The following is a 14,167-nucleotide window of genomic DNA, read 5'->3' on the forward strand; positions in this document are numbered from 1 at the left end:
TCCAGCAGATTGTTGTGAATTAATTATGTTTCTCTGTCAAGTTGTTTAAATGTTCATGACCACCCAACAGAATTAAACAAATGTTAGGTTATTTGAACTCTTTATCTTACCATAGAACATATTATCTTACTGCACATTACCACAAGTTTTATTAATAAAGCAGCTCTAGTTCTTGACTCAAATAAATCTGGACAGCTAGAGTTTCTAAGACAGTGAACTTAACTTTAACGCTGAATTACTTCAGACTGCTACTTTAGTGCGAGTTTAGTGTCAAGTTTCTGTGTCCTGATTGTTAGTTTTATTGCTTTTTTGTTCTTTAGGATGACATGGCCAGAGTTACTGGACCATCCTTTGTGGAAACAAGTACTAAAGGAGGAAGAGGATGTGGCGGAGGAGGATGAAGAAGCGGATGAGATGTTAAAAAATGGCTGTGAGGGGGTTGGTTCAGCTGCCTCAAGGTGTGTTGATGTGTTATTTTGTGAAGGTGTTGTAATGCTCACATTAATGGTTGGTTTAGATAGAAAAGTATCATTCAATCCCAGTCTATTCTCTTTTAATCTGCTGGGAGCGGCCAAAATAATTGACACACGTTCCAATATGATGCAATTCAATATATGATACAGAATGACCAAATTTAAGTAAAACACTTTACATGCAGCATTTTCAGTTTCCTCTCAGTTAAACAGTTTGTGTTAGTATGTGGTTTTTTTTTTCAATACACAGAGAGGCAGACAAGCTTTCCAAGGATTTAATCTCATCACAGACAACAACTGCAACAACTGACAGACTGTCTGACCAAAGGACTGATTGCCAACAAGCTGTCAGACAAACCAACTTTGGAGCCCTAAAGAACAGCCATGGTTTGGAAAGGGAGGTGGGAAAGGAGAGAGGAGGACAGGGGGAGGCAAACACAGAGCATGACCCCAAACTAACTGAGGTCCAGCAGATGTGTCATACATTGCATCCCAATAAGTCATTCACACTAGGTAACACATTTCCTGATGTCTGTGTTTAATTATGTTTCTTTGTTTTTAGTAAGACATGGGAGTTGGATAATTGGCTTTGTAAAAGGAGGTTAATATGAAGGTTTACTAATTCATATACTTTATTTATTTTATATACTTTAATTATTGTATTTATGGTAAGCAACCACTATTCTCTGCATGTTACTCAGCAGCAGCATTGAGACTTGAAACTTTATATTATTGGAAGGACAGACACATCAGCAAACTTTTACTGCATCAACAATGCATGTTTAGTTTAGTTTTCATTCATTTACCAACTTGTTCTGTTTCATCATAGCAGTTGTATGAATATGGTCTTCTAGATAAGACTTTTTTTTGTTCTGTCCTATTGTTTCCCCTCAACTGCAAACATTTGTTTTTTTCCACTGTTTGCTATAGCTGCTATTGTGCAAATCTCATCCCTGATTAAAATTTGCCCCATCTTTCACCTTTACTTGGCATGTCACAGACATATGTGTCACAATGTATCCCAAAAAAATCTGTTTTAATATCTTGTGTGTTTTCTCCTCCTCCAGAAAACGTATCAGAGCTCAGGCCAAAGAGTGGTGTGGATGAGGATAACACTGAGGCCATTTTTCTGCTCAGGTATTTACTTCAGATTGTTCACCTGTTTTTCCAGGGTTACAAGGTTGTACCTGCTTAGCCAGGGTTGTCTACCTGTTTCAACAAGTAAACTAACAAAATATAATATAATATAGTTCTCCATCAAAACACTTCAAATACTCTATGGGAAAATAGCATGAAGCATAATATTAGAATGAGTTGCCCCAGTTGTACTCGCAAATCTATCCGCAGCAATACCTTGCCCTACCAGTTAAGCTGCAGGGAATGTATTCTTTGTGTACATATGTCCAACTGTCAGCCATATGTAGCTAGCGATATATATTCTAGTGATATATTTTGATATTCCCTTCCTGTTGTTTTTCTAATTCTTGTGCCAACTCTAGGCGAAGCTGCAGTGCGTCAGACTCTTCGACCCAGGCCCCTGCTCCTCAGGTTACTCCCAACATATACTTTGAAATCTGTAAGAACATGTAAACAGCAGATTGGTTAATGTGAATGTTAGTAACATAACATGCTACATCATACTACTCGAATTTAGACTTCAATATTTTCAATTAGAGGTAGGCATGTTATCCTGTGCTTCCACCAGCTGTTGTGCCAGGTAAACACTTCACTCATCTTCTGCTGAGTTTGAGTTTGCCGCTCTTCTCTCTGTCCTCTTCCGTCCTCCTAGGTGCGTACTGACATCACATCTAGTGTGAAAGCTGTCCTCCATACTGACTCTGAACTGACCGTCACCCCAATCATGGACAACCCAAAGGTACAGACATGCAATATTAGCAGACACAGGCTATTTCAGTGTTTTCAGGTACTTATAACAGATCTGACTCTTAAGCACGTGTCCTTGTGAGGAGCCTTACCTGATGGTCATGTTATATTATAACATCATCTTACAATTCATTTAAATTAACAATAATATTACTGAAATGGGATTTCAAATGTTTTTAATATGCTACATTAATGAAAATGCTTGCATATTGAATTTACCGAAAACTTGGTTACAAGGAAGTAAGCAAAAATAGTCAAATGGGTATTGTGATATGAAATGATGATGGCTCATATTGAGGCTTAATATGTGGTTTTCTCTTACTATTTACTAGATTCTTAAGAGCCCTCCTGTGCGATTCGATTCTAAAACCCTTTGTGTACCAGCTTATTCAGGTACTGTGATATATTTGTTTTTTTTCAAGTCAGTATCAAATGAGATTTAATCAATGTCCTGCAGAATATACAGAGGATATACGAAGTGCATGGTCATTGGCCTCAATCTGTCTTGAGGCTTACTTTTTCTCCTGTCCTCTAGTTGAGAAGCTGCAGTCCCTGAGCGATGAAGAGTGGACTGTCTTCCTCTTACAGCTCTGTTCATCCCTTGGAGAACAGAATCCCTCAGCTCTTCTCTCCCCCATCTCGTCCTCCGCTGCTCCTGCTCCCTACACAGCCACTCGCTGCAGACTCAACCTGCTTTGCTACCTCTGCTGTGTGGCTGGACATAAAGTTATTGCTAACATGCTGCTCAACTCAACACTGGTACAAAAGAAAGAAAAACCCAAACAAATGCGGTGTAAACACTGTTGTATCACTATTGTCTGGTTTTACCACATAATTTTGCTCTTTGAGGGAATATTTTGGACCACAGACCAGAGCTTGTGGCTCTCAGCTAAGTTTTAATATAGTATGTATTTTGTAAACTCTAAGATATGCAATAATAGATTATCCCTGTGCTTCCAATATGACACATTTGTTACTCATGTGTTTTTACCTGTCAGAAAAGAACTTCACCAGAAAGATGTAACATATGTGAAGTTCTTGCTTTTGCTCCCAGCTAGTCATTAGTCAAGTGGGAGTCATAAGTGCAAGGACATTGTCCCACAGAATTATTCATGGTTATAAAAGGACTTCCCTTTCATCTGACTTTGAACATGAAATACCTGAGAACATGTATACATTTCTAATTTAGTTGTAACAAAACACAAGTGTTGTACTCAAGTGTTAGCAAATTGGAACAAGCTAACTTAAAGTCCTAATTAATCTAAAACCCACGTTTTGCTGTCAAATATCAGAATTTCTTACTGATTGGGTTCCTAATCTTGTTTGTTTTTCTTCTTTCTCTCTGTGTCTGTCTCTGATCTTTTCCCTCCTTCATTCAGCTTCCAGTGTTGACCCACCAATTACGACAAGCTCCTAATTGGGATGTGTGAGTACATTATGTGTGTATTCTTTCTATACACTAGGGAGCATGATTGTGTACCTTTTTAAATTTGCGATAATGTTGTAGAAGTGATTCCTACCAATACACAGTAAAAATACAAAATAAAATAATCATTGGTGGAGCTGCTACAAGCTAACTACAAGCTATTGGGACTCAGATACCTTGAATGCAAGTGACACAATAGAACAGACAATAGACACAATAGAAGATATGATGTGAACCCATCTTACTATGATAGAAAGACTGTTGGGTGAAAAAAACACTTATCAAATAACAAACATCAGAGGCAGATCAGCACTTAAAGGACAGCAAACCTCTAAGAGTGTGTCCTCAGTGTGCCCCAGTTCTATGGGAACTGTGTGTCCAAGTTACTGCTATTAAAACCAACATAGAGCGTGGTCAGTGAAAGCTAAAACACCATTATAGTGTTCTTTTGTTTTTGGTTTGGTGGTTACAAGCTTTAGACATAAGCAGGAGACTGAAATCCTCTGTTTCCTTACTTTTTTTCCCCCATTTTTATCACGGTCGAATTTAGAATTGTAATGTTAGAAAATCTTTACTTGGATAGTCCTGTATTGATATGCAAAACATTTTTATTAATTGAAAAAAAATTTGTTTTCCAGACGGAGCAAGGTTCTCAGAGTGATGGGTCTACTTGCACTGCATTGTACAGAGCTCCAAGAGGACAGTCCTATTTCTGAGGTCTGGAGCGCACACACACACACACACACACACACACACACACACACACACACACACACACACACACACACACACATTGTGTTGTTATGGACATGGGAAAGTTTTATATTGTTTCCACAGCAAGTGTTGCATTCAGACTGGAGTTACAATATTTCTTTGGGACAGAACTTGCTTTGAGACGATGCGGTAGAAAAAGCATAAAACAAACAAGGTCAGGGCTCAAAGGCAAATTTAAGTGTTCATTAACAAACTATAAACAGGAGTTCCCAAACCTTTGCAAAACATTATGTACCTTAACAGCTGCAGTACCAGTTTGGATCTTGAGGTGGCAGCACATACCAGCAGGATCTAACAGAAAGTATGAATGCATGTATATGCATAAGAATACACATAAAACATATTAACAATGAATGCAGTACTGTAAAGTGTATTCATAATTGTGTCTTTATCTACAGTAAGTTCTGCTCAGTGTTGCTGTGCACGTCTACATTTTTTTTGGTGTAATTTTATAGTTGTGCAATTTTTGTTTGGATGTTACTCCTGCTTTTGTTCTGTGTAGGGGCATACCACCACGCCACCAGTAATCATAAGTTCTAGTCAGAATTGAAGGGGAACATCTGTCCTAAAACAAAATGTGGAAGGAAACACATGTTCTGTCTGCTTAAACTTTATAGTACTAGTGTGTACCAGCAGGTGGCATTAAAAACCTACTAGACGTTCGATCATCAACAGCCTCAACAACCAGCTGGTCTTTCACTGGCAACTCTCTTTTTACACTCTCTCTCTCACTCTCTTTCTCTCTCTCACACACACAGTCTCACACAAACAGATCTTGCTAGCTAAATGTTTGTTTTATCATACAGTGTGGTAAAATATGTTTTAGATTGCTGTTTAATTAGAAGTGGTAGTGGCTGTGATGTAACTGTTACTTTTCTGATAACTATATAAGTAATGGCTGGTTTTTATTGCGTTTGCAGATGTTTTGGTTTTCATTTGCACATTGATCTTGCAGATTATTTGTTTTTATTTAAATATATTAAAGGACAGATAGACAGAATAGATATTGTGTGCACAGAATAGACCAACACATTAGAATTACAGTATGGAAAATCAGAAAGACAACATTACAGCTGGTTTGTAAATATTTACATAGAATATGCTGAATAATACAACAGTAAGTAATAAATCCTACCTTCATAAAGGTTATAATCAGTTTTTATGGTGCTGTTAGTAACGGTGTTAACACAATTAATACCCTTCAGTTTAACGCAGTTCAATTCAACATCACCACAAACTACAGCCTCCAAAATGATCCCACAGTCGAACACCTCTCTAAAACAGTTTCAACAAACATTACATTATCACCTTCATGAAGATTCATAGTACCTATAATCTTGTTAAAGAGGTGCTGTAAAGTAGAAGGACACACTTGTCTACATACAAATTTCGTTAGACAGAAACACTCACAGGCAATTCAGATACTTTACTGAGTCCCCCCTCAACACACACACACACACACACACACTCAAACACGTTTAAACAGAGCGGTGCTGAACTAATTCAACGTAAAAGCAGTTTTGTATGGAGGTGAGATCTGGAGCGTCTCTCCCCTATTTGATCCTTTCATCCTGAACAGAACTTAACACCCTTTTCCTGTCTTTTTTTTCTACCTTCTCTACTCCTTTGTGTCTTCGTCTGCTCGATCACATCTATTTATTCTAGAATGAAATCCATTCTGGCTACAGTAGCTGTGATCCAACATCCGCTCCCTTTCCTGGTTTGTCTTTTTCCTCCCTCTTTCTCCACTTGTTCTGACACTTTATTGCAACTGAGTCGTCACGGCGATTTACAAAATGGCCGACTGTGGCATAGCAGTGTTTTTTCGGTGCGCTTGTTGTTAAAGACAAATGGCGGAACATTTTTTCCGCTACCCTTTTTACCTCCCTGCTGCAACCGTAGGATGACAAATTGTTAAGAAAAGGACAAAGCTGTACGTTTGTGCCTGTGGGTCCGTCTGTCTGTGCCTATGACCATGTGTGTGTCCATCTACTCAGCAGGGGTCTCTGTGTGTGCGTGTGTGTGCACGTGTATGTTTATAAGTGCACATGGGCTTTTTTAAGACATGCTTGTGTGTGCGCTCAGCAGGGGTCCGGCGTATGTAGTTTTCTGTGTCTGTGTTGTTCTGTTTTCTATTTATGTGTGTGAGTGTGTGTGCATGCAAATGTTTTCTGTTTGTTGTTATGTTATAGTGATGGTAACAGATGACCAATAAAACAGCACATACTTGCATTTCAGTGTGTGTGTGTGTGTGTGTGTGTGTGTGTGTGTGTGTTCTCAGCAGGGGTTCTCCTGCTGCAGTCCTGCTGATTGGAGTGTCAGGGCTGGGCTTAGTTACCATGGTAACTGCTATATGCTTCGATTACCCCCCCCCCAACACACACACTCCTGTCTGTTGTTTTCTCTGTCTGTCTTACTCTCTTCCTTTCGGTCTGTCTGTCTGCTTTCTCTTTTCTCTCTCTTCAGTCTGTCTGTCTTTGTCCTCCACCCTCCTCGATTAGAATTAAAGAAGAATAACATTTTCTTGGTTAATGTTGTAATGTTATTGTCAAAGCTTGCTGCTTTCTTATGCGACATAGGGAACCTGTGCTTTCAAAACCAACTAGATATGATTTTCCCCTTCACTTATCATGACTTATAAAGTTTTCTGTGGCTCTTACAGCGGTTTAGCCGGTAAAGCTTCCACTGTGCAGGGTGTTTCATGGGGATATGGAGTCTTAACGCTTTCTAAATGCTCACAGCAATCTTTGGGAACACACATTCAGGGGGCATTGGCTCCAGGAAGACACTACTCAAGGCATTTGTGAATACCTCTTGCAAGGAAAAGATGAAAGCTTGAACCACTTGTGTTGTGTCAATATTTGACAACTAATTTTGATAATAATAATAATAATAATAATAATTTAAAATCTACATTAAAGTATAGATTCCTACACTTATATATATAAAATAAAATATAGCAGTCTTGATTCCTGGAGAAATTTGTTGAGGACTCTTAGAGCCTGTACAAATCTACATCCAATATCTCTTAAACTAGGTGTTTTACTCACTAACAAAAATGTTTAAATATAATCCATGTATTTGTTATGCATATTTGAGCCAAGCATTTGATGTTATTACATTTGGCATGTCATACACTGAACGCATGTACATTTTGTAACTGTTGATTTTGGGATATCTCAGTAAGAAGACACCATGTAAATTTAGAAATTTAATGAAATTTTGGTGGAAGTGGGAGTGCTTGAAGGTAAGAGTGTTACCTCTGACCGCAATGCTGCAAAACTGCTTTATACGCCAGTCCGTTCTCTCACCTAAACAGAAGCGTTATATTGGTTGTAAAGTCAGTGCAGTGCAGTTCGCTCTCTAAAGGACCGATAATCCACCAACCTGTTCTCTGTATTCTTTCTTTACATATCTGGTTGTCCCAAGAGTAGGCACACAGTAACTGCTCATGTGCAAAACTTGAGCTTGCTGTGTTGGGATATCTTTTTATACCCTGTGCCGTTATATGGGCATTGTTTATGCATGTTAATTAAGTTCATATACCTCTGTTTCCTTGTGTGCCTTTCTGTGAATTATTTGATCTGAGGTAATATTAGTCTGAGATGGTGATAAAATGTTGTGGAGGGAAAAATAGGTGTGTGTGTGTGTGTGTATATGTGTATGTGTATGTGTATGTGTATGTTTGCTTTTCCACACTGCCTCGTTGCACAGTGGTGCCTCTCAGCACCCTCTGCCTGAGAGCAGCGGTGTGACCAGTTTCCAACACAAAGCAGAATCTCAACTCCACAGCCATTTATGTTACTGGCTGATTCAACTCAGGAAGGGACTGAGGGAGAAGAACTCAGAGCATTAATATTGGAAAGAGTCAGAAAACCAAGAGCATTTATTTTACATACACGTTACACGTTAATGTTGAAGAAACATGGTATGAATTTGTAGTTTTTGTATAAATACATTTGGATGTGGTCAACTAAAACATATTGGCTTCCTCCTGTTATCAAAGTATTATCAATAATGTTCAGACCGACTCAGGATTCCAGTGGCAAACTGTATCATCCTCATCAATGGCTCAGCATGAGGATACGCCACAGTTCTTGGGCAAAAATAAAAGGAAAGAATAACTTGGAAAGAGGAGAATATGTTGAGAGAGAATATGACAAACAGACTGTTACCACATCTCACCCTACAATGACAGAGAAAGAGAGATAGAAGGTGAGAGACAGTGAAAGCAAGTGTGAGAGAAAGATGTAGGGAGAGGTACGTGATACATACATAGATGGCAATTCAAACAAGTAAAGCAGAAAGAAAAGACAGAAGTAGAGAAAACAAATAATAAAGGAAGAAGAGATGGAGAATTAAGAGAGATGGAAAATGAAAAAAAGAGAGAAGGAGATATAGGGAGTGAGGCAGAACTTGCATCAGATCACAGAGGAGGAAGCTTGCACTAATGCTAATGCCAGGAAGCAGTCAGCCTGCAACGCTGTCTCTGCATATGCTTAACTGTATCTGTGTGCGCATTTCCTACAAGTGCATATGATTGCATGAATTTGTATACTTGTGTATCCTTGTGTTTACATACGTACCTCTCACTCACCTTTATGACATTTTTGGTCATATGCAAAAGTATTCATCCCAATAGTTTTTATATTTTCTGCACACTGAACATTTTCTACCATTGACTAATGATGAGACCTTGCCTGAGCCAAGCAAAAGGTGAAGATGGATACAGAACAGGCTGACAGAGAACCGAAAAACATCTGCTTATATCTGTGGGTCATAGATATAATTTATTACAAAGGAGTCATATAACTTTTATTTAATCAGGTGGTCGCATTGAATTCAAGGTCTCTTTTACAAGAGAGCCCTGAGTACAGCAGCTAGGAAGAAAAGGAAACATCGCCAGACAAAACCAGACAATAAACGAGGAGAAATGCATAAAATCAGACAATAGGATGAGACATACAAGTTATAAAATCCTCTGTAATTCATTCAATTTAATAGGTGTAAAGAAGAGGTAGGCAGCATCTCCTAGTTCAGTGTTTACCTAAAAGTTATACCGGCCTGAGATCTGGTTAGGTGAGCAGTGGTGTTACATTTAAGTGATGTATACTGATGCAGCTTTTGCATGAGATCTTTATATTAAAAATGACAGATGGAAGCTTTCTTGTTGTTGCTAGTGAGAACCATTCTAGTTTTTCATATACTTCACAGTGATGAGCACAATATACATCTCCTGTATTGAAATGGGAAAAACGTTGTTTTAATGTGGAATGAGCAATATGATAGTAAATGACTCCATGGTCGAGCACAGACATGATGGCTGACCGTTCAATAATTTTCCCGTCATCATGACAGAAACATGCTTTATCCTGTCATAACAAATCCAACAAACCCATTCAAGTGTATGGATGGTGGGGAGATGTGGACTGGAATTATGGGTTATGGAGATTTAATCATATTTTTCAGCACTCAGTACAAGTTTGACAGAGATGTGTGAAGAATGTTTAAGTCAAATTGTAATCATATTTGGAACCACATATTAGATAGATGACAGATTTATAGGAGTTTATCTCAGTTTGTCAAGTCCTGTTATCTTTTGAGACTACACATGAAGGAGTACCATCTACCTTTTATAAGAACTGATACCTATAAATCTTTTTATGCTATTGACTTCTTTCTTTCTAGGCTGTGTCCACACTAACAGACCTGCTGCGAGAGAACATGAGGAATACTAAGATAAAGCAGTTCCTGCTGCCACCACTCGGGGAGTTCCTCTATCTCATCGCCTCTCAGGTAAACGCTGCATAACAGAAGCCAATATGCAGAGAGGGATATAGAGAGACAAAGATAGTGCAGTTAATTTATCTAAAGCAAACTCACTAATATCCAAAGTCACTATATAAGTAAGAAATGGCTGCACTATTTGCATATTTTCGGCTAAAAAATATTTTTTCCATCTCTTTTTAGGTTATTTCTCTGGTTTTGTTATATTAGACAGGGTGAAATTTGTGTTATTTTATATAAGTCTTTGACCATTAGCCTTTATAAAAATCCCCCTGACTGTAGTAGGGAAGTCAAACTAAATATGCAGGGAAATGCAGACGTGAAGACAAAAAAGAACCACCAATGCTAAATTAATTTGCAGTCATAAAAAAAAACCAAATGAAAGTTCAACTATCAGCGTGGAGAGAATGGGAACAATTCTCTAGCCTCTGTAGCATTTATCCACTGAGTCACTCACTGTGCCATTATTCCCTGTTTGTTAAATCTAATTAAGGTATTGAATTTAGCATTTTTCATTTTGTAAGTCCCTTAAGCTGACAACACTAGAAGAAATCAATGGTGACTGGTGGTGGATGGTGATTTCAATCAAACATTTTGATGTAATTAACACTGTGTAGTGTGCTCAGGGTCATTAATTAAATGTCAAACTAGTATTCTCAATATTGCTGAGGCCTACTACTACATACCTGGTAATGGATAAAGTTATTAAGATCATTGATTGACTGCTTTTATTACATGCTGTGAGAAAAACAATGAATCTAATGATCCATGTGCTCCTGCCTGCTTATAAATTACAACCTCAACCAATAGTAGGCTGATGAGCTGCAAAGTTGCTCACTTTTAATTTGCTGTACAAATTATGTGCAAACCACACTTAAAACAAACTAGCCCATAACATTGTGTTCATGTAGTATGCACCTTACACTTGCAGACCCTCAGGATGCCCCTAAGAGGTTGTATTTTAACTGTGGATTGTGAAAAGTTTCTCTTTTCCCAACAGTCTCTCAAAGTAATTCATGTGGGGTGACTGCTTTCTTTTGAGGTAATGAGTCAAAGTCAATTGAGCACGACACTAATGCCAGATGCAAAAAAAAAAAAGATCAAAAGACATTTTCTTATTACTTCAGTGAGAAATGCCAATCTTGAGTTAAATGAATGAAACTGAGTGGTCTGTCATTAGGTAATGGAGTTTAAATTTGCATGCTGGCTAAATTGAATTGAGAGCGAATTGACCCCCAGCCCTGAAAATTACAAGAGAACAAGTGGAGGAGGCCTTGTATGACTTCATTAGAAAAGGTGATCCCAATTTATTTCTGGTTAACCTCAATCTAGCCAGGCAAGTCGATTAAGTGTTAGATTTTTATTTACACGACTGATGGATAACCTTCAAAAATCAATCACTTGGCCTGATTACACTTATTACTCTCCTGAAGCCATGGAAAATCTCATCAGCGCCCTGTAGAAGCTCTTAATAAATCGACTTTTCAGCTCCTGAAGGACCTGCTGTTTTTCCATCCATGCCAGTGTGTTCCTAACAAGTAATAACGTGATAATTAACTGATGCCTGTACCCCCGTCAGAGGTCAGAGTCACTTTTTGAACGGCACCTTAAAAGTGTAAATGTTTGTCAGTTATTACAGTAAAAAAAAAAAAAGCTAAACAAAAGCTAATTTGGCAGTGTTTATCTGTTCCCTTCACAACATGCTCTAACACAATAGGGGTGGTGCTTAGGTATACTAGAGTAAATGAGGATTTAATTGAGGAGTAATGGAGGACTTACCTCACTGTATTGATAACTGCTGTGAACCATTAGATATATTTATAAACCAGGAGTAAAGGCAACAGCATAATTTCGCTTTAAGACAATCCAAAATATCTGGCCTCTCTTTTCTCTCCCTGCTGCAGAGAAACAACTGCATACTTTTGTAACAAGAAGGCTACACAACTTCTGTAATACAATTAGAAGTTATACAGAAAGCTGTAACTGAAACACTGAAGAAAAGCTCACTTGACTTATATTGCACAGTCACTGTCCCTGCTATTATTTTTAGAATAGACAGTAAAAGTTGCTTTTACTTGTTTGTAGATATTTTCATGGACTTGCCTGTGACTGTATTGTTGATATGCTGCCAAAACATGTCCTTGGAAGAGCTCTAGGAACCACAGATGGCTATGTCCTACTATGAACTAAATATACAGGGCATTTAGAAAGTTTTCATACGCCTTCATTTTTTTCACATTTTGTTATGTTGTAGTCTAAAATTCATTATTTGACAACATCATTCTATGCTCAGTATCCCTGAATAGAGGAAATAGATCTTCAGAATTTTGTGCTAACTTAAAAAACTAAAATATCAAATAGACATACATATTCAGTGATTACAGCCTTGAGTCTTCTTGTGTGTGTCTATGTACAGGTACATATTCCCTGAGCACACTGGATGCTTTTGCTGGTTGCTTCTTTCAGTGACATTGATTTGCTGTGGTGCCTGTTTTCTGTTTTTTAATTTAGGCACTGGCTGTTTTTTAATTTAGGCTCTGGCTGTTTTTTGATTTAGGCTCTGGCTCTATTGTCAAGATTAGAGAGCACTTACAACAGGAAATGTTGTAACTATGAGTGGAGGCGAACTTGCTTTGCTTAACTTACAGGCAAGGTGTGTTAAGCATTGTAAGTGATTAGTTAGAGGTTTGTGGTAACTTCTTTTTGTGAGGCTACCTGCTTGGTGTCATTACATTGAAGAGCTGTTTTTGTGTTTTGGCTGACAATTATTTGCACAACTTTTACCGCAGTGTGGGTTTCTGACTCAGACCTACCCCTTAATTCAGTTGACTTGAGAATTTAATGTTTCTCCAGCAGCGCCAGCCAAAGAATTGATGGCTCCAAAAACCCAGTAGTTGTTTGATTTGTGCTGAGTCTTTTAAGAGTCCCTGGTGGGCCTGCAGGTTGGCTGTCTGGTGGGGTTTCTGGTCAGTGTCAATGATTAGCTGCATAGCTGTCTCTATCCTCAAGGTTAGATACAACTTTCAACACTGACAAATACCACAGAAACATGAACTTTTATAGGATTGATAGCTTCAAGGTTAAAATGAAAAAGTTATCAGACTATTCCCGTATGATGAGTATAGTAACGTATGGTGAATTTTTTTCCTTAAATAGTACATGAACACAGAAAACGGGTCACACTAATTAAATTCTTGGAGTCATTATTTGCATGATGTTGAAACCTTTCACTGAGTACAGTAATAGACAATTATGTTTGTTGTTTGAACACCATCAGCTGTAGCTCCTATTCTTATTACAACTAGTTCTAATGAAAACAGGAAGTGAACTCGTGCTGACAGGTGGAATCACCTTGCCTGTTTAACGGCAGAAGAAAGTGTTTTATTTGAGTAATGTGGAATGGCCCTTTACTTGTCCCCAGGTAAAATCACCTGCTTTGCTCCTCTCTTCTTCTGCAGTCAATGACAACGATTAGCTATAGCCTCCAGTGCTGTCTTTATCCTCAAGGTTAGATACAGCCTAGAGCCCCAAACAGTAGCAACGGAATAGGGCATTGTGTCATGAAAAAACTACAGCAATAGAGGAATAAAAAAATATTGGATGAAATAATCAGATTTTTTGGAATGCACCACAGTGCTGGTATAAAATATTGTATATACAGTGTATTGTGTTTGGACAAGGACTACATACCCATTATTTTCAGATGAATGATTGAAGAGACAAATGGCAAAAAATGAATTAACAATTTTGAGAAATCATCTTTTAAGTTATTTATCAAGCAAAAATGCCAAGGTTGTCTAGTTCCAGCATGTCAAATGTGAGA

The 14,167-nt window shown here is 38.1% G+C and overlaps 1 protein-coding gene across 1 annotated transcript in view; it reads left to right on the plus strand.

The window, feature by feature from the left end:
* Positions 1–14,167, plus strand: part of ulk4 (unc-51 like kinase 4) — a 76,936-nt gene that overhangs the window by 2,492 nt on the left and 60,277 nt on the right. The window contains exons 8-17 of the mRNA XM_070835041.1: positions 321–468; positions 737–986; positions 1,541–1,610; positions 1,955–2,021; positions 2,263–2,349; positions 2,690–2,750; positions 2,893–3,116; positions 3,737–3,783; positions 4,422–4,500; positions 10,246–10,353. Of these exons, the coding sequence (XP_070691142.1) occupies positions 321–468; positions 737–986; positions 1,541–1,610; positions 1,955–2,021; positions 2,263–2,349; positions 2,690–2,750; positions 2,893–3,116; positions 3,737–3,783; positions 4,422–4,500; positions 10,246–10,353 (1,141 nt within the window). The remainder of the gene's footprint in view (positions 1–320; positions 469–736; positions 987–1,540; positions 1,611–1,954; positions 2,022–2,262; positions 2,350–2,689; positions 2,751–2,892; positions 3,117–3,736; positions 3,784–4,421; positions 4,501–10,245; positions 10,354–14,167) is intronic.

The sequence above is a fragment of the Pempheris klunzingeri genome, chromosome 8 (assembly GCF_042242105.1).
Source record: "Pempheris klunzingeri isolate RE-2024b chromosome 8, fPemKlu1.hap1, whole genome shotgun sequence".
Lineage (NCBI taxonomy): Eukaryota > Metazoa > Chordata > Actinopteri > Acropomatiformes > Pempheridae > Pempheris > Pempheris klunzingeri.